Source organism: Solea senegalensis, linkage group LG2 (genome assembly GCF_019176455.1).
Source record: "Solea senegalensis isolate Sse05_10M linkage group LG2, IFAPA_SoseM_1, whole genome shotgun sequence".
Taxonomy (NCBI): domain Eukaryota; kingdom Metazoa; phylum Chordata; class Actinopteri; order Pleuronectiformes; family Soleidae; genus Solea; species Solea senegalensis.
In genome coordinates this window covers 18,111,893-18,138,686 of record NC_058022.1, presented here as the reverse complement: position 1 = coordinate 18,138,686, position 26,794 = coordinate 18,111,893, and the positions used below count along the sequence as shown (strand labels likewise).

The 26,794-nt window shown below is 39.5% G+C and overlaps 1 protein-coding gene across 1 annotated transcript in view; it reads left to right on the top strand.

Moving 5' to 3' along the window:
- The first annotated feature begins 2,893 nt into the window (after nucleotides 1-2,893).
- adcy5 (adenylate cyclase 5) overlaps nucleotides 2,894-26,794 on the top strand; it is a 71,984-nt gene continuing 48,083 nt past the window's right edge. Inside the window, exon 1 of the mRNA XM_044019536.1 lies at nucleotides 2,894-4,465. Within this exon, the coding sequence (XP_043875471.1) occupies nucleotides 3,533-4,465 (933 nt within the window). The 5' untranslated portion in view covers nucleotides 2,894-3,532. The remainder of the gene's footprint in view (nucleotides 4,466-26,794) is intronic.

Here is a 26,794-nt window from a genome sequence, read left to right as displayed (position 1 = left end):
GTGTCTCTGTGTGTATTGTATGTGAGAGACAGCAAAGGGAAAGAGCAAAGGACAGTAATCTCACAAGCAGTCATAAGACAAGAAGAAAAATTTGCTTCTCGACTTGAATCAGGATAAATTCAAATCTGATTTATATCTGAGTTGGCTTTTTATTTGATGAAGACTGCAATGAATAGAAGCTCCTGTTCTCGCCGTTAACAGTGTTTCACCCTTGATGAATTCCAAAAAGGGCAAAGGGAATTCAGCTGGAGGTGAGTCAATCCCGGCAAACACACGAGGCTCCTTGTCACATGCCTCCACTTTATTTTAGTTAGCACACAATGTGTTCTTAAATTACACAAATGCTCTTTTCTTGCATGTAAATAGCCACAGACTGCCAGTGTAATGTAAATGTTTAGAGATGTGACAAATCACAGGTGGTTACCACACATTGTTCCTGCCCACTGCCGATAATGATAGACTCTTAATTTAACTATTATCTTGATCAGACGCGGCGGCCCTGCAAAGATGTTAGGGGCTGCTTTCTCAGGTTGTCCTTTTTATTTTTCTTATTTTCACTTTAAGGACAAATTCAAAAAGAGTAAATCCTCTTATATACCCATTTGACAAATTAATAATGTCTCACATTTCTAAAGGAGAAATGAGTCAGTTTCTTTCAAAACAACTGAAAACAAGTGATTCATAATTCACTTTAAAGAATATAGAGAAGAAATTAAGAGGGATAAGAGCATGAGAATTAGATAAACTGTCTAAAACAAAAGAGTAAACAGTAAACACATCTGTTGACCCTTTGTACAGATTGTACAGATACAAAAGCTTGAAAATGATTGTATAATGGCCTAACATAGACATTTTTGTTTACATATCAATTGTATTAGTATTTAGTAGTTTACATCATTTAAACATTCAATTTAAAGACACAATGTAAAGAAGAGGTATAGCACTTTGTAAATTTACAATTATTTCTGACTCCTTTTGGACTCGGCACATTGGAATGAGATTTAGACTAAATCAGAATCAAATTCTGTTTTACTGCCAAGTTTTTGCCTAAAATTAAGGCAAATTAAATTAAATTAAAAAGATTAAAAATTACTGTGCAAGAGCGAGCAAAAAAAGAGGAATACATACAACACAGAATTAAGATTGAGTATTTAAAAATAAGAGTACAAATGTGCATTTGTGCATGATACATGTGACTGCATATGCAGAACATGACATATGTTTCATAGGATCTGTTTTAGTTCAGTGTATATCTGTTTATTTCTCTTTTCATGTCGCAAGTGTTTAATTATTTATTTATGTCTGACCAGTGGCGGTTTGAGCTCCGCCATCTGTGCCACTGCGAGAGAGCCAGCTGTTCATCAACAATTTAACATGTCCTTTCAAAAAATGATTTTAATGAAAATTAGGCTGTAGGTAATTGTCAACATTTCTGTGTTTACAGGTGGGCATAGTTTTGTTTTGACTGATTGTTTTGACAAAAGTTGAATCAGCAACCACTGGGACTGACATGGTGACATGATGTAACATGGAACTCAGAAACAGAAGATGGATATATATGTATATGATTTTTTTTTTTTTAAAATTTGATTTAATGCAGGCTGCCTTGGTTTCTGATTATTCCTGTCTTGTCTAATATTGATATTGATATTAATGCAAGTTGAGGTTACAGTTATTGTAGTCATCTGTCTCTATTAGCTTTTGTCACAAATTGCATTACTGTCTACATTTCACATTCTGTATTTTATGTTTCCGCTCTTAGTTAATTTGATGTTTTGTTTGTAATCTGCTGGAATTCTTTCTGTATTATGTGATACCTGTTTGTCCGTCCTGGGAGAGGAATGCTTCGTCTGTGGCTCTGCCTGAGGTTTCTCAGGCAGAGGGTTTTTGTGGAGTTTTTCCTCACTTGATGATTGTCTAAGGATAGAGATGTACAGACTGTAAAGCCCTTTGAGGCAAATTGTGTTTGTGAAGTTGGGCTGTGTAAATAAAAATGACTTCACTTTTATTAATTATAACTTTTTTCTCAATCTTAAATGTGTCCAAATTAAAATTCATTAGAAAATTGACTAATAGTTTTTCAAAGGCAGAGACTAGTTGTGGTTTAAGGATTGCCCACAAGATGTTATTGGGACATAAGTTAGGAAGATTTACTAAACCTAAACTGGGGTTTAGTGAAGGTAAAATGATTCAACCCCCAGTGTGCGTGGGTGTGTGTGTGTGTGTGTGTGTGAGGGCTCATCCAGCTGTGAGTCCAGACCCGCCCATTCATCGAAAGCGCCCGGGGGTCCTCCGATGTGGATTGACCGGCCTGTCATCCAATGAAAACCCGCCAAAGCGTGACTCACCCTCCACTGTTTCCAATGGAAGCGCCGCGGAGAGGCGGGCCACAGGAAGCACACTTGGTTGAATGGCCATTAAAGCTGCAATCAGCGGTAAAAACATGCTATGATGCCGCGCTCGAAACAGACACCGAGCGGTTAGTCCGATGTTGCGAGCGCGCACATTGGCACCGGGTAGATACTTCATGAAATGCTGCTGCCGCCGCACAGTCGCGGTTTCGCTGCGCACGGAGTCAGGCTACAAATGAAATCCGGAGTCGCTCTCTGGGGGATTGGACAGTGATGGACAGCTGTTGGACACTGATTTGGCGCAGAGTGTTGGCGATAAACTGACCGTGTGGTGACACAGGGCTGTACTATGGAGCAAGGAGCCGTCGTTCGCTGCTGCTGCTGCTGCTGCAGGAGGAGAAGAAGGAGGAGCGGCTGAGTTTTCTCCTCCGCTCTGATCAGCGCAAAGTGTGCGAGGATCGTGATGATGCTTTCTGGCCAAACGTGAGGCTCCACTGTCATCCACACTGTCATCCACGCTGCAGTCCAGGTGAATTCAGACTTGACGGGACCAGATACGAGCTGCCAACATGACGCTCGCTTTTATTATTTCTCTCAAAGCGATTATTTTTACTCAAACCGTTTACAAGAGGACAGCAAACATGTCCGCAGACCTAACGGGTGTACGGTGTGATTGATGGTGTTGTGCTATGATGATGATCTCCAGGGAGGCTCTGATTTGTGAAATGGGTTTAAACATCTACAACACCCGCTGCCGTGCAGCCTCTCAGTGGATGGCAGTTAATTGGGCCCAATGATGTGGAGACAAATCCACCTGGACTATAATGTTCCCTCCTCTCTGCGAAACTGACTCCTCTGTGACTTTTGCGCATGTTCAATAGTTTTTTATTCCCAGAGCTTTTATCACTCCTGCTAATTGTTTTTGCATAATCCCATTTTAAAATATTGTTTTGCCACTTTAGTTGGAGAGTAAATATGTGGCAGATTGTAGGTTATTGACACTACTTTTTAAGATTGGAAGAGTTTTGATTGCGGCCAAATATGGGATATTCAACTCACAACAGGCATTTGTTGCCCCTGATTTTTGGGACTTAATAGTTTCCAGACATTTTTTGTCACTGGAGCAAAAGTTATCCTGCAGTTTTTTTTAATTTATTGAAACACATTGTGTTCACATTGCGATGTCCAGATCTAACAGTGTCAGCCCACCCGGAGTTGGTGCGCCTGGGTTGAGGGGAGGGACCGAGCTCAGATCAGCGTGGGGAGAGTCTGAGTCCGTGGCCAACGGTTGCCCATACTCAGCCAGATCCCCGCGCAAGAAGCTCACCCGGACTAACAGTCGGTGGAGAGACGACGATGATCTGGAGCACCGGCAGCCCGGGCGCGCCACCACGACCGTCAGCAGGGTCAGCTTCAGGTCCAGGTCGGCTTGGCAGGACCATGGCGAGGAGAACCGAGAGCGCGCGTCCCCTAAACGTCCAGACGACGAGGTGAGACCCAAGTCTGTGGAGCTGGGTCTGGAGGAGCGGAGAGGCAAGCATCCGAGGACCAACGAGGAGGAGGTCATGCCCGATGTGAACTTTTCTTTAGTAGCGTGCTGCACCGGCGTCATGCACATTTTCAAATCCAAGAAATTCCAGTCGGAGAAGTTGGAGCGGCTCTACCAGCGCTACTTTTTCCGCCTCAACCAGAGCAGCTTGACCATGCTGATGGCGGTGCTGGTGCTGGTCTTCACGGTCATGCTGGGCTTCCACTGCTCCGGTGGACCCGCGAGGCCGAGCGTCACGTTCGTGGTGGTGTTTTCTGTTGCCATTTTCCTCACACTCGTACTTATAGTGGTGTGCAACAGGAACGGGTTCCACCAGGACCATATGTGGATTGTGTGTTACGTGGTGATCCTTCTGGTGCTGGTGATCCAGGTGATCGGGGTGCTGCTGGTACAGCCCAGAAGCGCCTCAGAGGGAATCTGGTGGACCGTGTTCTTCATCCATGTCATCTACACTCTGCTGCCGGTCAGGATGCGCGCCGCAGTCATCACTGGAGTTATACTTTCTGCCATCCACGTGGCTGTTTCCTGGGTTTTAAACGGCATGGACAGCTTTCTGTGGAAGCAGGTATGTAAATGTAACCGTGCGCTTTTTTCTTGAAGTTGGACAGTAGCACACACGAGGAGATGATGCTGCTCATTCACACCAATTAGGCACAGTAGAGCAGAGGAAGCTGCTCCCTGCTGCTGCTGCAATGTCACTCATTGTCAATAAGTTCCTCACACCTGTGTCATGTGGAGAATTTCTAAGTCACCAACTACTCCCACCTTCATGAAGCATGCGTTTCCACACAAGTGAACTTTTGTGCCAAAACAATGCATACGAATGGAGACTGTCAGAATTGGTATTTATTGCCTTGTACATTTACACATGCAAGGTATTCAACTTGATGTTTTGGTGTATTTTAAATAGAATACAATTCGGAATTACAAAAATGAAAAAAAAGTATAACAGTAAAACAAAAAACTAAACTAAACTCATGAGCTGTAGTTTGACAGCCCCAAAACAACAGCATTCAGTGTATTCTACAATATATCTTTCAGGTTGTTTTTTTTTGCTTTAATAGATACACGAAAGTGCTCAGCATAACAAAACATGTACTTAACAACACTTACGAGTGGTTTCTCAAAGCTACATGCTGCAAATAATAAAAACATGGAAATCCGGAAACAAAGTCGTCATTGAGAAAACAAAGATTTTGATGTAAAAATGGAAGGTTTGAGTGCAGTGCACAACATTCAGAGTTCAGAAAAATGTGTAAACCCACATTAATAAGAGTTGAAGAGTTTTTAGAGAAAGATGAGAGGCAGTGTGAAGCAGCCACTTCACTCAGCTTTAAAGATGAGGACCATTCCACAAAAGCACCTTTTTTAGATGTGATCCTGCCTAAATCATTTTGATGGATTTGTGACTATTGTGTTAACCAAATACAGTTAATTTTTAGTCTATTTGAAGATGTTCAAAGAAGCTTCCTGTGCTGAAACACAAGTACGAGAGTGAAGTTACAACTTTGGTACAACATGAATAGCATTTTGACATGGTAATGCAGCTAAAATTGCATGACAACTTTAAAAGTATTAAAACAAACAATCCACCAACCAATTATATTTTACGGTCTCCACAGGGTAATATTTTCTGGGCTTAAGTGTTAAAACAGCTGCAGAACAATACACAGCACAGCAAAGATAACAGCCTATTAAGAGCATGCACATATAATTCACTGAATATTTAATTGCACCTGACCTAAAATGAAAGTTAATGAAAATTCATTAAAATATAGGAAAGACCTGACATTAAAACCCAAGACTCAAACATTGTAAAAGCAAGGCAATAAATGCTCATAAACAGAAAGAAAGAGCAAAACAGATGACAGAGTAAATATACTAGATTTCAGCAACTCCCACATACGTGAAAGGACATTAAATGACATAAAAAAGTTCTGCCATGTAACCTTTTGTCACCAAGTCTGTAGCAAGTCCCTTCAACACACACTTAACTGCTGCTAAATTGGCTAATTGAGCTGGTGATTGATTCACAGTCACTTCCTATGAGATGTAACTTGTATGCACTGTGAAGGCAACCACAAGGTGTTAAATGTTATTAACAGTCGGCCTGTGTGTTATACTAAACCAAAGATGAACGTGATTATTAAATTGTTAATGTTGTGGCAAGAAACTGAGAATATTTCAGTTTGAGACACTCGGCCTTTCAATACTGGTCTTTGAGCACATTTGTTACAAGAGACATGAATTTATAATGAAGTGAGGAGGAAGCTGCTGGTGAAATGCCTGAAATTGAAGCTGTTTACAGAAGGAAAAATATGTTCGCCCTTAGCTGTGGAAAGACTGATTTTTAGGTTATTTGTTTTACTTCATCCTGACTCGTAATGAGCCTACGGTTTCAAGGGATATTGTGTTAATGTGCTGCAGAGCCTATTCCCCATAAACTCTAAATGCCTGTGGTAGTGTTTTTACAACATTGATATTACTTTTAAAATGTTTGTCCTCGGAGTGTGGAATATTTCGTTAAAGGTGCTCACACGAATGGTTTTAATTTACCACCATTATTTAAAGGTACAATTAACAGCATTGTACACTGAGTTCTATAACTCAGGATTTTTAATCCTAAACTGTGCGTGCACTGAAACGTCTTACTCTGCAGCTCCTAACTTCCCTCCTCATTGTTTTGGCTCAATTTACTGTTTTTATCAGGCCTTGTGTTGCTCATAAACATTTTTTTCTCCCAACAATGCAGTTCCTCTATGCTAAGACCTTTTTTTTTATGATTTGTGATCAGTGTGGTAATGGATACCTCACCCTGAACTTTGCTCTTTCAAATGCCGTACATAGCACACCATCATGTCCCACTATAGCTTTACTCGTCCTCCTTCACAGTCCTTGGAGGAGAATTGACCTAAACAAACATGAACAGATAGTTTTACTGTATGGCCATAAAGACATTAGTTGGCAATAAATATTGGTGGGCAGTGGACTGCAAATTTGAATGCAGTGATATTGTGTCCAATGGACACTCGGGGGCAAATGGAAAAAAGCCTTGCGCTAGATTCTGAATTTATGTTGAAAATATGGAAACCAAAGAGTGGAGAATTTTGTTGCAGCAGAAAATTTAGTACTTTTAAAAGAAGTTAATTTAACACATACAGTATAGATGTAATGTTTACAACTTTAGATTTGGCCACAATTTGATAACAAATATTGGGCAATTTTCCTTTTTAAATTTAATATGCTTGCACATAAGCTATCTCACAACATGCTCCAGAAACTGAAATAAGGTAATGTGACAAATTAGGGCCGCCACTTCTGTGTTCAGTTGTAAAATCAAATAAAAGTACTCAATCAGAGCAATGTTGCAGTATCAGTGGCTTCTTGAGCCATCTAGGCCATCATCCGTGCATCAGTGGAGAAAAGAATGTGTTGGACACCGGAAACGGATTTCACGTTTTTCATCTCTTTTGTTTCTTTTTGTAATCTAGTGTATGTTTATAAAAGCAAAAGGCAGGCTCGACTTGTAGTTTCTGTGTGAATGGCATGTGGCCCCGCATTTATTTGTATTTTCTTCTGAAAGTCACATTGTCATTTGATGTGTTGATATGAGTGTGTGGGAACAAGCTGCTGTATTTGTTGTTCTTTCCTCACAATGCTGTTGTTTTTAGCATATCTTCTCTCTCCTGTTTACATAAGACCCGACTCTTCGCTGAGTTAGACCGCTAATGTTTATGTGAGATCCCAAGATAATGCCATTTTGCAGATTTTTTTTCCAACTTTTTAGAGCGCAACATCATTCAACCTCATAACCTTTACCATTACTTTCTTCATCTGTATGATGCCATTCCAACTGTGGTGCTAACACAGCTCGACTCGCCTCGGCATGACCCCTGCCCACGTAGTACCTCCTCAACGTGGGCAGGGTCATCACAGTACGGCTGCATGAAACCGCTGTAAAAAAGTACCAGGTTTCAGGTACTATCGCTTGGAGAAGTGGAAAAAGCGTGCTATGCTGAGGCGAGTTGAGTCGTGCCGGGACCCTGTAGTGGAAAAGTGGCAATATTTTGCCTTTGCACACAAATTGACCCCAGTTTAAATGATATACACCACATTTCTTCTGATTCTTCTTCCAGTGTGGTTTTTACTTCGTGCATACATTACAAGCAGTGGTTATTTTGTGTTAATTCTGTTTGTACACCACTCACTCTGTTGTTGCGAAAGCCCATAGAGAAAAGCGGCACCATTACATCACATCACACTCACACACAAATTGTTAATCCATTGTTGTCTCCATTAGTATGCTCAAATGTACTCACTTTCTTCAGATATACTGAGGTGGCTCAGACTTAAGACAGCAGTTGACCGGCAGCTCCCGTGTCCTCCCAAGCTGACATGTCTACTGGGAAGTAAAAGTAGACAGTAAGATACCATAGACTTAAATCTGTTCCTTCTCTCCCTGATGGCAGCCATGTTAGAGAGAGAGTGAGAGAGTGTCTGGCTCCCGGGCAGGTCCATGGAAACTCTTGAGTTCAGACATGATGGGCTTTTAAAAACTGAGGCATCAGAACCACTATTGTCTTATGATGCTATGCCTTCTTTGTCATTTTAAAAAACGTAGGCTTGAGTTGCTAGCCTAATGAGGTTTCGACAGTCTGGTTAGTTCACATCTTTTAAACCCCACACCACTCAAATTTTTTCCGTTTCGTGTAGTCGTGTAGCCCTAACTGACACTGCCTCCAGGGAGAGCACAGCATGATCCACCACGCTTCCCACACTCTTTGCAGTGTCATATGAGGCTATAAACAACTTTCTGTTTTATGTATTGTATTGTATATGTAGTGGCATAGATGTTCCAACATCTGTAAACAGACTTTGATGTAAAATCAGTGGAGTTCCGAGCCTTTCTGAAGTCAACGCTGCAAATCTCCTTTCCAGCCTCTGTCGTGGCAGAGAGTTTTAAGCAACCATGTGATTCATTTGCGTCGTGCAATAATGGCCCCCATTTTTTTCTGGTTTTGACTCACCTAATCTTTGCAATTCTTGAGATATTGTGGCATTTTAAACAGGAAGCTCCTGAGTTACTGTTTCCTGGGAGTGTTTGGTTGAGAAGCTGCTTCTATTCCTCTCTATAAATTCATGGAGAAGGGCATGTAAGCGGACCAGCTCTAGCTGGGGGATTACACTGGTAACAGGGATTTAGTCAGTCTAGTTGAATTGCTTATCACTCATAATGTGTGTAAATTCAGAACAGATGTCTATTTCATATTCCCTTCTTTACCTGTCTTCATACCGCCATCCCTCCAAGATCCTAACCCGCTTGTAGGAATGTTTTAATTTCCCTGTGAGACTTGATCTTGTGGTCAGACTTTAAACCACTTCCCTCCTCAGTGGGACAAAGTACATATGTGCTTCAGAGGACTCAGACAGATGTCGAAATCAAAATGTAAACATCACTTTTCACACAACAAATATCTTAGCGTTAAACCTGCTCCCCTGCTCCCATTATCCAAATATACAGTTTCAGCTGCTGTTTGTGAACACCCAGAGGCCGAGAAGTGTGAAAGAGGATGAGGATAGGATGGGACTGTATCTGAACATGGATGCATGGGAGACCTGAGTACTTTACAGAAACCACTGCTGACGCATTCCCCTGTGAGTCCAGAAAACTGAGCTCTGTATCCTGTAACTTAGCAACAGATTCTATTTCTCAACCAGCTCCTCTTAGTGCTTCCCTGGGAACACCTGTGTATATTTTACCTCCAGTCTTCGACTGCCTGCACATCATTTGTGCATTGGGCCAAACAGATAGTCATATAATTTATGTGGTGTGCTCCTTGATATCCCCTGTGTTGTGTTATTTCTCTGTCTCTCACAGTATGCAAGATATGTGCATTGTGTTCTGTATTTATGCGTCATTCTTGACTGGTAGACTGTATTTTATGCTCATGAGCACAGTCCTTATCAAGCATATTAAGCTAGAGTGGGATTTGTTGGTAGAGGTTTTTATTTTTAATTCTGCATAGCTCATATAATTCGTCCAACAGACCGAGATACCCCCTTAATGAAGTTTTCCATGGTCAGTGTAATGCAGTTGTCACGATGCACTTTTCTGACATTTCAACATTTCTGACGGGGGTTGAGGGTTTGTTGTCTGTCACTGAAGTTCATCTCTCTCAGCTACACATTTAGTTGCTTTTGCTGTTTGTATCTTCTTAACGTGGAACTAAAGACTGAAAATGCCACTAAATAGAAATTTGAACAAGTATCATATAGTTAATGAAGAGAAAACAGCTTGTCACTTTTAAGTCAGTCAGCCAGTTTCTGTTGTTACAAGCTGATTATTTGACAAAAGTTAAGACTAATGGATCATTTCCACTTTGGCATTGTGTTGTTTTTTTCTGACTGGCTTCATCCTGCTCATCTACCCTTTTATTGGCTTTAATTCAGACTCATTGTGTGATTATTTGCAAGGAGAATGAAAGAATAATTATGATAAATACATCTCTATGGAATTATTCATCCAGAAAAAATATTTTTCTCTCTTGATAAAGTGAACGGCTCACTGCTTCTTGGTGTCCAGATCTTTTTTGTGGAGTGTATTGCTTTTGCTGGTGCTATGGGAGTAAATAATGCTATTAATCTTCATTATTCTGAGCAAAGCCAGGTCTTTTAGCCTTATAATTGGACTCTCTTGCCATTTTGTCACTGCTTCATTATTTAATATGGCTTTGGCTTCTTGTTAGTTTAGTTTTCTGTCGTCGGTGTTAAGTACTTTAACCAGCTTTTTTGTTTATGGTATTAAATCTGTTAAAGTAAGAAGGAGTTTAATGTTCTTATCAACTGTTACTGGCAACTACTCTGCCCAATAAAATGATATTCTCTGTGTTATTACTGCACGTGTGCATCATACACTACATGTTGTTCGCAGGCCTTCAGCACTTAAGGAAATCTTGACCTCAGTGTAGGAGGTGAAGAGGATCATTGTTGCTGGTTATTTTCAGGGAGCTGAAGTGTGGTCAGGAGGAGAATCATCATTAATCCTTAATGCTGAGGACCAATTTTTGTGACCTTTAGAAAACAATGACAGTCAGACATGTATGTCATTGCATGTTCAGTGTGTAATGTTGATAAATGCAAACACACACACACGAAGGACACCAGCCATGGAGGCTGGCCGACAGTAAAGAATGATGACCAGTGGGGACGTCGTCTCGGTTGACATTTGTCAGGGGAGGAAAGTGGTTCATGAGTAATGCCCCCATGTCAGATTGAGTCCAATTTAGCTGAATGTGTACATGTAGCTGAAGTTTGAATCCCATTCACATTGTCTGGGCCATGGATGTAGTAATTTTATTTATGTCTCAGCTTAGTTAAGTCTGCATCAGTTTGCATGGTTAAATGACTGAATAGTAATGCTCAAAGTTATACCCTGTGGTTTGTTGTTAGGAATTGTTTTTGTTAATGACATATCTGAGGACTGCATTCCTGAACTACTGAGATACAAAATTAGACTACACATAGTTTTTGTGAGCAGTATGATTCACTCCTGAAACTTTTTCTGGCATTTCTTTGTATTTTCAGTCATACTCCAACCAGTTTGCGGTGTCTCGCTTTACTGTGTTGCTGTTGCCTCCATTTGTCTTAACATAAATCAAATCGCTTCCTGTGTGCACCAAGGGTCTGCCACCATGTGACATGAGAAACATGGGGAGAGTCGTGTGCAACGGATAAGACATAATCAGCGCTGTATGAACTCATTTGACAATGGTTTGAATGTAAATGTTCGCTCTACAGCTTTACTTTATAGAGCATAACCAAAACATGCAGACTTGGTAGTCATGTGTTATTTTCTATTTATCCTTACACTACTGGTGTCTATGTGAAAATATCCACCATCCAGTTAGAATCAAGGGGCCCTGATCAAAATGCAAAATGTTTATTTTGCACCAGCAGGCTATATAATATATTTTCCACCCATTATATTTGCAGTTAATCCAGTTTATAACATAAAATCAACACTCGATTCCCTGTAGTATTCAGTATGTCAGAGAAAGTAATTTCTGACAACATTTATTTCTTTACGCACTGAAGATTGACCCTATATTGTATGATTCATTGTGGGTTTTTTTTAAATGGCTTTTTTTCAAATTGTTTGTTGTTCTCTATGCATTCCTAACAGCCACAGCAGGTTTGTTTTTCCATTCAGTAAAGGTAGACGGGATGTGTCACAAGCAGAAAGTGTCTTAGAGTATTTTCTTTTTCTTTTTTTGTGTATTATATTGTGTAGTTTTAGTAGCGCTCTCATCTGGACATGTACATCGTCCCTTCAGGACTCATGAGCTTGTAGACTCTCAGTTTGCTTCATTACAGGTTAACAAAGCTCTACCAGTTCTTTGATGGTAAATGGTCTGTATTTATGTAGTGCTTTTCTAGTCTTGAGGACCACTCAAAGCTGCTTTACATAAATAATGGATAATAGGAATAATAATAGAAGGTGACAGAATAAAAGTCAAGGAGTTACTGTTGTCGTCGTTAATTATATCGGCAGATCCATGTTTGCCAATATTCGATAATACATTTTCTAGCCAATATCTGACAGATATCGTGCTGATAATACCGATATCTGTCACACATCCTTCATACCCATTCACTTGCTGCCAGCACAGCTGTCAAGAGCAACGTGGGGTTGAGTGTCTTGCCCAAGGGCACAGTGGCATGGAGACTAACAGAGCTGGGAATTGGGAACCTTCCAGTTGAAAGACGACTTGCTCTACCATTGATCCACCATTGCCACGTGTGCTTTTTTTTGCATTAAATTATAGGAAAAAAATATTATCTTATGTATGAGATGACACCAATTTCTATTTCAAAATGTAATAGTTAAAATCCCATCCGCTTACATTGTATTGAGATTATAGACTATATATTAAAAGTGAACTTTGTCCTTCCGGTTTGCTGGGTGAGAGATTTTTTTTTTCCTCAAACGTGAGATATCCAGGTTCGACAAAATTCCAGATGGCTCATATAAATAGTTATCAGTGGTTACAGTTCAACAAGAGTTATTAAAGAAGAACAGATTGTCATTAATGGTGAGTCTGTAATGGTAGTGCTGGTGATATCTTATAAGGTGTGTGTGGTGTGACTTGTGTGTACCTGTGTGTGTTCATTGGGCGAGTAGTTGCCTCCACCTGGATATCATGATACATTTTGTAATAATAATAATTTGACATAAGCATAATAAAAGGCTAAAAACCACCTGCATGACAGTCACTGCAGCTTACTTTGTCAGGTATTTGTCTGGCTGGGATAAAAATGTCGGCTTTGGGTTGGGTTTGGGGTTTAGGGTTTGTTGGGTATGTCTCTCTGTTATTCCCACTGGTTCAGGTCGGATCTGGACTGAAAAATTGTGTCTGTACGAGACTTTAAATTGCAGGACATTAAATCTGATGGGAAATAGATTTATAATATGTGTTTGCAGACAAGTGCAACTGCAGTCTGGCTATAAAATAGGATTTAAAACAGAGAGCAGACGGATAGTTTCACGGTGTGAGTAATAAATAAGATGCACAGCTGTATATTAATTATCAGTGATGTTGCTGTTGGTTCGGTGCAACCCCTTGCACTCATATTTCATCACTGCAGCTCTGTGGAATATTTGACAGCTTTGTTAACAGAAAAAATATTTTTACAGACTGAAGGATGTGACAAACCTTGGCTATGGTAAGGGTATTACGTACCTATTATTGTATCGGGACGTGAAATATCTTTTATGTGTTCACGTGTGGCAAAATTAATATGGTGTTGATTTACATATTTGAAACTTTTAAGCTTAACACAGTCTCATGACCTTAATAATCACTGGGTCTGTTAGGGAAAAAAAAAAGAGTGACTGTCAGGAAACAAATGGTCATTGCCCACAATCAACACTCTGCGGCTGCTGCTGACAGCTCTGTCTTTGATATGAGGAAGACATGTAACCGTTTTCCTGCGGTTTCCCTCATGATTTTTCCTTCATGAATGAGTCATTAATTTAATGAGAGCCGTGTCCTAGTGATGTTCCATATAAATGTTCTGGAATCTGAAATACATATCTGCAACAAAGCCTGGAAGAAGCAAACAGATGATTTCCTCTCAGTGATGCCTCCGGAAGTGAAGGTGAATGAAACGATTGAGGAACTGGAAAACAAAGCGTATTTGTTTGCGTTTAGGGAGACCATACAGTCCTTTTCCAAGAATTGTAGTTTAAAGGTCCATTGTAACTTATCTGGAAAAAAAAAGAAGATTGTACTACCCATAACTGTATGTACTGTATAAGTGTATAACTACTTCAAAATAAAAATCCTTTGGATTTCCTAGGCTTACAATAAGCCTTTTATGTACTTTGGCCAAGGGCAATGCTTTATGAAGGCTGCCATCTTGTGCTACCATGTTTCTACAGCAGCCTGAACAAATAACAGCCATGACATGCGTTTCATGAGTTGAAGGAGAAGAATCCATGCAAACAACATCCTTTCAGGTTTGCAAAGGCCACCGTAGTTCTGTGATGCTTGGGGAAGGGGTTGCTTGAGCAAAGGAGTTCTCGTTGTTACAAAGTGCAGTCTCACCATTATATTAACATTAATTATTACACAGTGTACCTTAAAGTTAAATATTATCCCTCAAAAACTGAAGCCATCAATTAAAGCATCTAGTTCAGACTTGGGGTGTTTGATCCCCAAGCTCCTCTCGGTGATTCCTCCGGAAGTGAAGGGGAATAAAACAATGGAACGACCGAAAAACAAAGTATAGCACTGGTCTACATGCTAATACGTCAAAGTGCTGCATATAGGTGTGTGTGTGTGTGTGTGTGTGTGTGTGTGTGTGTGTGTGTGTGTGTGTGTGTGTGTGTGTGTGTGTGTGTGTGTGTGTGGCGTGTGCGTGTGTGTGTGTGCGCGCTTTAAACCTTTAAACTTTAAACCTTTAAATCACTTTGAGTTTTCAACAAGATGAGAAAAGCACTATATAAACACAGACCATTTACCAAATATAGACCATGTCACATTCTATTGCAGTTCACTTTTGTCCGGCCTGTGCTTTTTATTTCTGATTTTCTAAATGATGCATTCTATAATATAAATATATAGATGAGTGAATAAACTGCTGCTAATTTACTGTCTTGTCTCTCACATAAGCCTAACCCTCACCATTAGACCGTGACCTGATGAGAGGATGTTTTAAGTCACTGGTCATGGTGACATGTTTGCATACACTGCACTTTTTTTTAATTGCTGATTATACTGTCATTCTGATTTTCTAAATACTTTCACTCTTGGTAGAGCGACATCTCCTCTGTTGCTCTTCATAGATCTGTTGTTTCTAATGACAAGTCCTTTTGTGTAAAATTGTCTTAATCTAAATTGAGGGTCTATGGCAGAGGTCTCAGACTTGCCCCCCCAATCAATTTCATGTGGCCCGCTACTTAATATCAAGATATAATGAGTTTTTTCTGTATTTTTTCTTTGATGAATAGATCATAAGAATGTTATGATCCGTTAATGGATCATAACGCTCTGGTTATGATGTTAACCAGAACATCATAACTGGTCTGGTGGACATAGTGTGTTACAGGCTATGCTGATTTAATCTGCCTTAAAGATGTAATATTGTGCTTTAGAAATATAATTTTAATGTTGTTTGTTTGTTTAAGCTGCCACTGGTGTGGCTCAGTGTCACCCTCAATGAACAACAATTAACAAGAAGCTATTGTAAATGATATCACTTTTTCCATATATGGTCAGGTTTTCACATGGCAGTCACTTCCCAGACAGTATGCACACGCTGTCCATTGCAGATATAAATTTAAATAAAGCATCATGTATCTTGTGTGCTTTGAAGAGCATAGGTGATGATGTTAATGTTGTTTTTCTGCACACTGAGGATGATGCCCAAGTTATTCCTTGCATTTCCGGTGTTTTGCATCTGTAGACACACAAATGTCGTATGAATCTGCTGAGAAAAGATCTCCATAAAGCTGCAGCCTGGCCTCAGTAATCTGTAAGAGTTCTGTTTCACATGCAAGCTAGATAATTGTCCTGCATGGTGATATAGTGACTCTGACAGAAAACATAAGAGGGTTTGTGTCACCATCACAGCTGTGGCTTTTGTCACAGCTATTTCTGGCCCTCATGACTTCAGATCTTTTGCTTTTATAATAATAACATTATATATGATTTCCTTCTTTTATACAGATTTGTCCTGTTGTGTATTTTTGTCCTGTTGCTATGCAACAAAATGGTTTGATATTATCGTTATCTGGAAATAGTCAGTTGTTTTTTTAAAGGATTCTTCCTGAATAGCTCTCAAATGTAAATAGGCTCTGCATTTCTGTTTGCATTTGCATGCTGGGACAAATTCACACTCTGTCCAGTCTGAGGAAGGATGTTATGGTCGGAGTGTGACCTCATAGGCCAAGTATTTTCAGTATTAAGTGCAATTGTTGACCTGTGACATAGAGTGCTGATTTAAAAATAGCAAGAGTAGAAACAACTGAATAATGTTTCACCAATCCAGTAGAACTTGTATTGTGTTCCATACATTTTTATCGGTTGAGTCCCCCAGTCTGCTGTCCACATCAGGGATGTTTTCCTCTCTCATCTCAAAGTCACACCTCATAATCAATTAATCAGAGGCTCTCAAAGACTGGAGTCAGCAAAACTGTGTGTGTGTGGGTCGTAGCTGCAACTGGCACAGGAATAAGAGCTCAGGTTAAACCTCATGAATACAACTTGTGTGTGTGTGTGTGTGTGTGTGTGTGTGACCCTTATGTGTAAAACCATTGGAGTCTGTGGTTTCCAGGGCAACAGCCCCTCTTTCCTGGCTGGCTGTTCACCCTCCACCTGGCCATATGCCTCTTGATGTAACCAGATTCTGTGATGTCAAATGTGACATTACATGTATTACTGGTTCTGTGTTGTGTGATGTCGCTGTATGTCTTTCTTTTTAATGGTTTTCCACTGATGGAGATGCTCTTCCTCAAACCTCTCATTTGCTCTATGTGCATTTCTTTGTTATTTTGTTTTTTGGCCTCTTGCTCATCTGCAAACTGCTCTGCTGTGGTCAGCAACTTTAGTCACAAACTACTCTATGTCCTTTGCTGCTTGGCAGGTGGCAAGGGAGCACTCCTCTGCTCACCCCTCCCATTCCCAAGCGTATCAGGGAAATATGATTATGAAAAAGGATTTTGTTCTTTTTCGTTTGCAAATTATGCTTCTACTTCAAACAGGAAGGGCAGATTGGCTTATACATTTGGTCTGCTGTAGAAACATTGCAGCACAAGATCAAGCAAGGCCTCTGCCTGAGGTGCAGAAAAGGCTTATATTAGACTACGGGGGGAATAACATGTAAAAGCAAATTAAACGCTTACAACATACGAACATATTTGTTAATGGTATATTCAGTTTCTACCAATAAACCCTCCTACGTGCTGCAGCGTTGGTAATACTTTTGTGGCTTTTTTACTTTCACTTTTTCAGCTATTTGATATACTTATTGATTTTTACTGTTGAAAGTAAAACCCCTTCTTTATCAAACACAATCACCAGCTGGATGATTGAAAGCTAAAACACATGTAGGGTTGGTTCTTAATGTTGGGCCATTCACCCTTGTTGAATTCATATAAATGTCTTCATGGATGAAAAATATGAAAACACATTGCAGTCAGTATTTTCTGCCGTCAGTATTTCTCCTACCTGTGCACAGCATAACACCTCCTTTGAATAGAGGGTCAATCTGCTGTGGCTCAACCTAAAGGAGACTCTACAATCTACTTTTTAAAAAGGTGTAGGCTGATTAAATAGCCTAGCATTAAAGGTAATCTAACAGCTAATCACTTTATATAAAATGTCTTTCTTCAGAAAGAGCATCATAAAGAGCCCTGATCTGACTGAACCATGTAGTGCACAAAGTGTGCTTGCGTGCACAGTCACATAGCACGGCTCACAGGCGGCCTTTGTCAAGGTGGCACGAAGAGTCCATTGAGCCCATTACGTGCCATTATGCTAATTTGGGAAAGTAATTCCATTATCATCAGTAATGAAAGCAAAGCTATTGTCCTGTCTTTAGGTCCTTGATAGATGGAGGGTAGAAAATGTGGTGTTTTTCTGTTACTCATGCAAGAGCTGCTCTTGCACATTTACTGATGAGTCACCAGTGATATGTGAGAAGTGGTCTTTAATGTGTTGATTACGGAATTGATTATACAGCCTATTTATAGAACTGTACTGTGAAAATGCAGTATATTTTGATTTAAATTCTCTCTCTGGTGTCATGGTGAATCGATGTGTCCCCTTTTGAGATTTACAGAGCGAACAGATTTAGTCTTCCTGGAAACAAACCTGGAGCTTCCACAGACCTCATAGTTTTATAGAGGAGCCATTGTGAGAAAGGCATAAAAGCAGCTTGCTCTAGAGGGAGAGTGCATGACAGAGGCTAGAAATGGGGCAGAATGCCCATCGCCAATTACCCCTCCTGCCCGGGCAGCAGAACAATTTAGGGCGCAAATGTCTCATGAAGAGCAGGCAACACTTGCAACTGTTGATTTGTGTGTTTGTGTGAGATGTGGTGGCCCATCTTCACTTACTGTACGTTATTTGAAAAACCAACAGCCCAAAACTCAATGGTTATCCAGTCGACTAGAAAATTCAATTCATTTCATTTCATTTCATTTGAGAACACAGCAGACCACGAAAAGTGTTCAAGTGGAGTGGTAATCTAAAAATAGATGTTTTTTTAATTAGTCAGTTTATGTATACTGCATTTACACTTCACCCAACAGTATTATTAATATTGTAATAGATTACCTGAATTGTATAGTCACACTGTAGGGAATCATGTTATTTTATGTAAAATGGAGTTTACAGATCAAAGTGCTGTGACTCAAACTAGATCATCCTCATGATTTTCCCCCAGGAAAACAAACTAGAGGTCTATTTATTCTTTACTAGAGAGCTGGAGAGAGAGAGGCAGAGAGAAAATAGTGTTCTGTACATCGGTTTGTTCTTTTTATATTTAGAAAGTGCTGGTTAGATTGTGCTAAAACTAACTCTGAAATTACAGATGGTCCAAATCGGGCGGGAAGGGCCGGCTCTTAGTTCTGAGGTTATCATTATTCTGTGGCTGGTTGTCAAGGAACAGCCTCAGTGCTCAGATCCCTCTCCAGGGATGCTTCCCACATGTGTTATGACTGCGAGGTGGAGCAGCAAAGTAACACAGGGTGTGATAAGGCTCAGTCTCCTTCACCTGGCCTTATATGGATGGAGTTTGAACCTCGAGCGCTTTGGAAGCTGAGCTAAATACAAATGCTCACTGCAGGTCACGCATCTGTCAGAGTTGTCGTCCTCACATTTTCCTTCATCCATGTTTTCACTTGTACGCTTATTTTTTCCAGTTAATCCTATGTGAGTAGAACTCTGGTGCTGGAGCACAGGGATTAGGTTTTCATTCAAAAGTGGTACTATTGCTCAACATACACCATTTTCTATTTATATCTATGTATTTATTTTGTCTATTGCAAATATCTGTCTGTATGTCTCTATGAGGGGTTTGGATAAGAAATGCAAGAGACATTGATAAAAGAGCCACTACGTCCTTCCTTCCTATCTACCCATCTATCCATCTATCTATCTATCTATCTATCTATCTATCATTGTCCAACAAAGCAAAAACAATTACAGTAACACAAGTTATATATTACATTTTACATGTTCAAACTCCAGCAGGAAACAGTTTTCACATATTAGTTCCTACCCTCTCTTCATCTACTCACAACATTAACACTGGAACCAGAAACAACGGTCAGAACCAAAACAAGTTTTACAGTGCGAGTCATTTACTGTATAGTAGAAAAATCAAGGCTTGGATCTGAGTGGAATAAAAAAAATCAATACTGGTCGCTTAATTAGAGGCATATTGCTTGTAAAGTGTGCATGGTGTTGCTCTTGATGGATATCTGATTTAATTCTTAAACTGATGAAAGAAGAGACTAAGTGCATTGTTATTGTATTGCTTTGCCAACAATCTGAAATAATTTGTATCCACTGGATCCACTGCGAAAAGGTGACGGTTAAAGTGTCTAATATACAGATTTAATGTTGAATTCAATACAAAATATTGTTTTTATTATTTTCAAAGGGGCATTTCACTTATTTTTGATGTGTAAAAAGGCAGATAGGAAATAGGATAGACAAGGGGAATGCCAGACAGCAAAGCCCCACAGCCTGAATTAAACTAGGGACTCTGTTATGTGGTATAGAAGTTAACCAGAAGGCTCTGAAACCTGCATGAGTAGTTTTTTGAATCCTGAGTTAAAATTCCTCCCGAGTACTAACAAGGAGATTTTTCACATTCTTGTACTTTCACCTCCCACACCGATGCTGTTTTTGTAAAACATCGCAGGTCAAGGTACTGAGGCTTTTATTTTAGTGGTGTTGCCATCTTCATATGCTGTTCAAACTCCACCATGTATCCACAATATGTTTTTTTCCTCTTAGAAAGGGGACTTTTAGGTACATTATAAGGTTAATATACAACAAATTCATGGGTGAGATTCCAACGAAATACATCATTGCAAAGTTATGTAAAAAAAAAAGTAATGCTTTTAGTCATATACTAATTTCCTGTGCCAAATTTTCATTCATACGAGTCGAATTTCAGGCCTCTGAGGGCTTATAAATATGTGCAGGGATGTGTGATTTAGGATTTGGAAAAATGTGTACATAGTCGTACAGTAAAGTAGGACACAGACTTCCACACAGATTTGCCCAGGCTCAATAATATGAGCTTTTATGAAGCGCTTTGCTCTCATTTGAGCTGCAGAACAGGAAATGAAGAAATCTTCTCCTTTATAAACGTAGTGACCACCTCCTTTTTGTCAGCAAACCATCAGCTGCCTTGTTCTCAGTAAACTGCCAACGCCGTTGCCATGAAAACACTGAACAGTTTGATATTGTGGGGCTCTAAAAACGTAAATGTTACAATTCCCTCACCTTGAAGATTGAAGAAATGCAGATTATAAATGTAGATTATCCAGAGGTGAGGTATGCCAACTTCTAAAATTAGTTATTCTCTTCTATTCATTGGGCTATAAAATTAGTAAATTCCTGATGGCTTTACTTCAAGTGACCATTTTTGTAATAAGTCTGATTTACCTGGAGAGTTTTGCAGCTGTAAATCAAATCAAAGCTGTGTGGGCTGCTTTATTGGCACCAGTGTACTCACAATAAACCACACGTAGATGGATGAAATGAAGATAAGATCTTAAACCCCAGAGAAGGATTTGTTTTTTACAACATTTCTGCTAGACAACCTAGGTTATTAATAATAATAAAAAATGATAGATAAGTCACTTCTTGAGTTGCAACTCTACTGAGACCACTATTTATATTTTCATATTATCTAAAATGTAATATAAAATGTTTTATCAACAAAAGGGACAAGTATGCAAAGACATAACAAGCTTTTACACGCACTGGATTAAAGACTAAAAGTGAGGGAGGAAACAGACTCACAAATCAGTACAGAAATGTCTTACACAAAGAGCTTTATGTTCACACATAGTCTTTATTATCTACATTTTTATATCAGGTGAGCTATAAAAAGTCTTGGATTATTTTCATTGCAAACCCATGTGTTGAGAGTCACCATAGCACGGCTGCATGAAACTGCCGTGACTTTGTTTTACTTGTGACACACACAAACCAGTGACTTGTGAAGCAGTTGTTTTCAGTGCACTGAATCGTTAGATTCAGTTAATTAAAAAGATTTGTTCAGTACTTCCTGTATGACCGGAGCACAGTCACTGAACTGAAATACAGCGGCAGGAGTTGAGATGCGGCCTGTCGGTCGCCATCGCAGGCTTTCTTCAGTGCGCAGTCGCTGAATACACCGGACTCCTCCGTTAAATGATGAGATTTTAGACATTTCCTTGGTAATTGTTGGCGATTAACCCACGTTTTTAGGATCTGATCTACTGATTGTTAAGCTGATTTACAATTCGGCATTGTTCACTTTGATTCTTTTGTCGGATGTCTTGCTCCTGCCTCTTCCTGTGACGGCACTCTGTCCAATCGGTGGCATAGTAGCAGCTCAGCTTGCTTGAAACCTCACCAGAGCAGGTACTAAAGAAGGTACCAGGTACTAAAAACGCAAAATAACCGTGCCATGCTGAGGCGAGGTGTGCCGCACTAAGGGAAATGTGGCTTAAGTTGTTTGTTGTCATTGCCATTACTATAATTCAGATGATTGTGGCAGAAAACAAACATTATTTTATTGGCTGTAAGAGGTCACCAGTTGCTCATAGTACTGCATGGTCACAGACACATGGACGATCTGGTGTTGTAAACACACAGAGATGTGTTGTTAGGGAATGTTGACACCACTTAACAGTCTGAAGGGTTTTGGCAGGCTCAGCAGTGCATTTGGCATATTTTGAAAGGTGCTATAGTGTAAACTGTCACTGAACAGGCCAGTTGTAACTGAGAGTCGGTCCAACGGCCACAGTCTGTTTTGGCTCAGTGCTGTGGAAATCAGAGTGTGGGTGTGTTTGATCACTCATACAGAACTGTCATGGCCGCCAGGACAGCTCCCAGACACCCAAACACAACAGGCCCACAGACACAGGACATCACGAGGCATGTGGATAAAATGAGAACAAGCTAAGATAAGTGCAGGGGAGCTTAGGACATCTGACACGTTTACATGTCCCCGGAGTTCAAGCACCTGATGGAAGCTTCTCCAGTGGGACTTGAACTTCTCTGGCTCCTCACTTTCACCCAAATTATCTCTGTGCCCTGAAGCCAACGTTTATGTTTTATATCAAGTCACTCTTGTATTTACGTTGTTTTTTTTCCTTCAACTGAAACATAAATAAATAAATATAAAATTAAGAACACTGTACTTTCACTGGTTAGGGTTGACCAATATTTGTTTTTCTGTGGCCAATGTTTAGGGCCAAAATACAACATTTTAATGATGAGAAATGTTACACAAAATAACTTCAGCAAACAACATTGATGGTCTGTCTGTACTATATAAATAAATAAATATATAATATAATATAATATAATATAATATAATATAATATAATATAATATAATATAATATAATATGTATGTATATAGAAATTAAAAACAACGTATAAACAATCTATAAACTAAATATTAAACACATGAAACAGCTAAACTTGTGAGAATAATATGTAAACATACATTAATTAGTACTAATAATAGAAAAAAACAGCAGATGTCAATATTTTTGATCATATACTATAGTTATGTCAACAACAATAATAATAAAGGTTTTAGCCCAGGAGAACCTTTTTAATAATGGCTTTACTGTACATGTGAATTTGATTGGGAGTTTCCAGTCAGCTGATCACTGCACAGCTGTAAATAAGCCTGTGGTTTATAAGCATGAATGGATCCGCTGAACCCAGTGAGCCAGCGTTAGCCTTCACCGAGGCCACACTTAATTAATGATGGCCCTGATCCAGTGTGTACTGCAATACTGCAGTTCATGATGTTGTTGGTTTTTAACTATGTCTGTCTACATGTGTCTAACTATGTCTGCCATTAAAAGTTAATTGCAGTGAGTAATGATGATGTCACAGTAGTTTAGAGGGCAAGAAACAAATGTGTTTTTATTATTATTATTATTATTATTATTATTATTATTATTATAATAATAAGAATTATTATTATTATTATCAGGCATTGAAATGCTCTGACGAAAAACAATTCAGTGTGATTTTTCTAACCCCTAATAACATTTGCTAAAAGAAATTCTGAGATTTTTCTAAGAATTTCAGTTTTTTTGTTGTTTCTAGACCTGTCTCCATAACCACAGTTTGAAATGACAATTTAGTATGTCTGTTTGTAGAAATCTGAATTTGTAAATACACTTACAGCTGGGTCAAAGGTCAGTAGTAAGCAGCATAATCTGCCCAGTGAAAGCCACTTAACATATTCACTTATTATTGAATATTTGTCATCACCCACTGATTTATGAGGTTTCATACACAATACACTGATATAGCGTTTGTTAAATTGCACATAAGTTTTATAATTAAGAAATATTTACAATCTATTATTATTATTGTTGTTGTTATTATTACAGTCTATTAACGATATATACAATTTTTGAATGGGCGTGTGCTTTGAGTTCACTTGCTCAACCACAATCATAGAAGCCTTTGTATGACATTTCTGTCAACAAATATGATGAAATATTAGCATATGTTGATAATATGTCGCCTACTTCAACTTCATAGCTGTTGGCTGTGTTTGAAAATGATCATAACTCTAGGTCATAACTGCTAAGCTGTGTTTTTCTTTATTATTATTCCCCTCTGTCTCCATTAGTCACCCTGGCATATTATTCTTAGAACCTCACTGTGGCCACTTTTGGCTATATTTGGCCTGTGTTTTCAAGACGGTGTCAAATAAATATACAGAAGAGTTGCACATACACTGAGGCTGAGCATTAATATTTATCCCCTACTGGGTCAGGGATGGCATGCTTGGTATGTTGGAGGCTCCGTGGTACTTTCTTCCACTAAGCTGTCTCTCTCCCCCTCTCTCTCCCTCTCTCTGGCACACACACACACACACACACACACACACACACACACACACACACACACACACACACACACACACACACACACACACACACACACACACACACACACACACACACACACACACAGGTTTCTTCACACCACATCAACGTCCATTCATTTGGTCAGCCTAAACAAATTGTTATACCTAAGTTAAACCACAACCACTATTCAAATCTTAGCCATAAACTTAACCAGTTCCTCAGGAATTAGTTTCTTCCTCATTAGGACCAGGTTTTGGTCCCCATGAGGACTACAATTCCCGACAAGGTCAGTGTTTATGCCAGAAAAGCTCCCAAAGAGGTAACAAATACAAGATCTTACAAACACACACAGACATCCAGGTTTTAGCAGTGCAATTTTAATCCTACAGTCTAATCATTTCTCGATCACCTTATCAGAACCCATCCAGAAAATAAGGGAAACATTTATGCAGTTTTGAAATACCAACTTCTGCAAAACCAGAAAAATCAGCTTATACAGGTTAAAGCATAGCATACTGTATTTAGTGTGACCGCCCCGTTTTTCATGATGAGAAATACCTGCTGTGTAGAAGGTCTATTACACCAGGTATTTTATTATTCAAGACATGCTTGAGCACTACATGCGCATGTTGTATGAGTTGAACTGATGACAGCTTGCTGATATGAGACCTATAACTATAAATCAGATCTTTCCATATTCCACCATTTCCTGCCAAAATAAAGCTTGTATCATATTCTCCTAATACACTGTAAGCTGTGAGAGGTGTTTACCTCTCAGTTCCATTTCTAGAAAAGTCTCCCTTTCTCAGATAAATGACAGAAATGTTTGCACCTGGCGCTTGTTTTTGCCGGCGTTTTGCAGTCTGTGATAAGACAGAGCCAACTTGCAGAGAGACATAAATATTGCTTCCTCCATGAGAGTACTAAAAGTCGGCCTCCAAGCGAGATATAAAACAGCAGTTCTTAATGTGCAGCCAACTTTCTGGTCATCTCACTGGACTGTGCTTTAAGTTTACTTGATCTCTTGATCAAGAAGTGCTGAGCAAATAAACAACAACATATAACATTATATGTGTATGCGTTGAGCAAACACACCGAGATATAACGATCTTGAATGTTCTACCACAGTTATGTAATCACTTTCTCTTGCTTTGACATGCATTTCTGTTAATAAAGATGGTTAAATGGATAGTTGAACATTAAGTTGTATGACACAGACCCCAGGAGTAGAGTGGATGCCATGTTGTTAAATCATTCAACAAGGTTTTGGTCTCCATAAGGACTACTATTCCTGACAAGGTCAGAGGATTTTCTCTACACGGTTCATCATCAGTTTCATAGTCGGGCGTGTTTGTTTGTGTAATTTCCCTCACTCTCTCTGACTAAAACCACTAAAATACCGTGATTTGTGATTTGCATGCCTGCATGGCGTCGTGATAGGAGGCAAACTGGTGCCTAACTGTGAGTGCGATGTGACATGCTGATCTGCAGCGGTTTTATTGTTCAAACGTGTCAACATAACACATGCATGCATGTTTGTGGTTTAAAACCCGTTAGTCATGCGTCCCAAACTCTCTCCCAGAACTACTTTTTTCTGAACCGGGGCCTCGTTAAATGATTTAATAACGTTGCAGCCACATTACTCCCGGAGTCTGTGTCATACAACTTAATGTTCAAAAATCCAAAGTATCCCTTTAAAAACACGGGTATCTGGTGTCTTCAACTTATCAGCCAATTGTTGCAATAATTACTGATCCATCAAGGACATTTTGAGATAAATGAAAACCATGCACAGTGCTAAATATAAAGTAAGGGGATCAGTAGATGGTGTTGACAGTCATTTTTCACATCTATATGAAATGTGAGTGCAGTCCATCCAGTAGTTATTGAGTCTTGGCCAATGCACAGGGAACACTGCTTCTGTGGCTAAATGAACACTGTGGGCACTGGGCAGCCACTCTGAGCTGTTAATCATCCATCACAGCTTGTGGATACAAGGCATGAGCTTTTTGTTTAAGCAAATGCGCACACACATACACACACAGTACAGTTGTTGCTTGTGAACCTGTTCACTTAGTGATGACGTTTTCAAATTGTGTGTATTTTATGTAAATCAAATACAAGTAACATATGACCTTATATAGACATGACTGAGAACATCCATTTGCAGTTTATGCAGTGTGACACAAGCCCTTTTTCATCTATACATACTAAACAACATGTATATATATGTGTGGGTGTGTGTGTGTGTGTATAC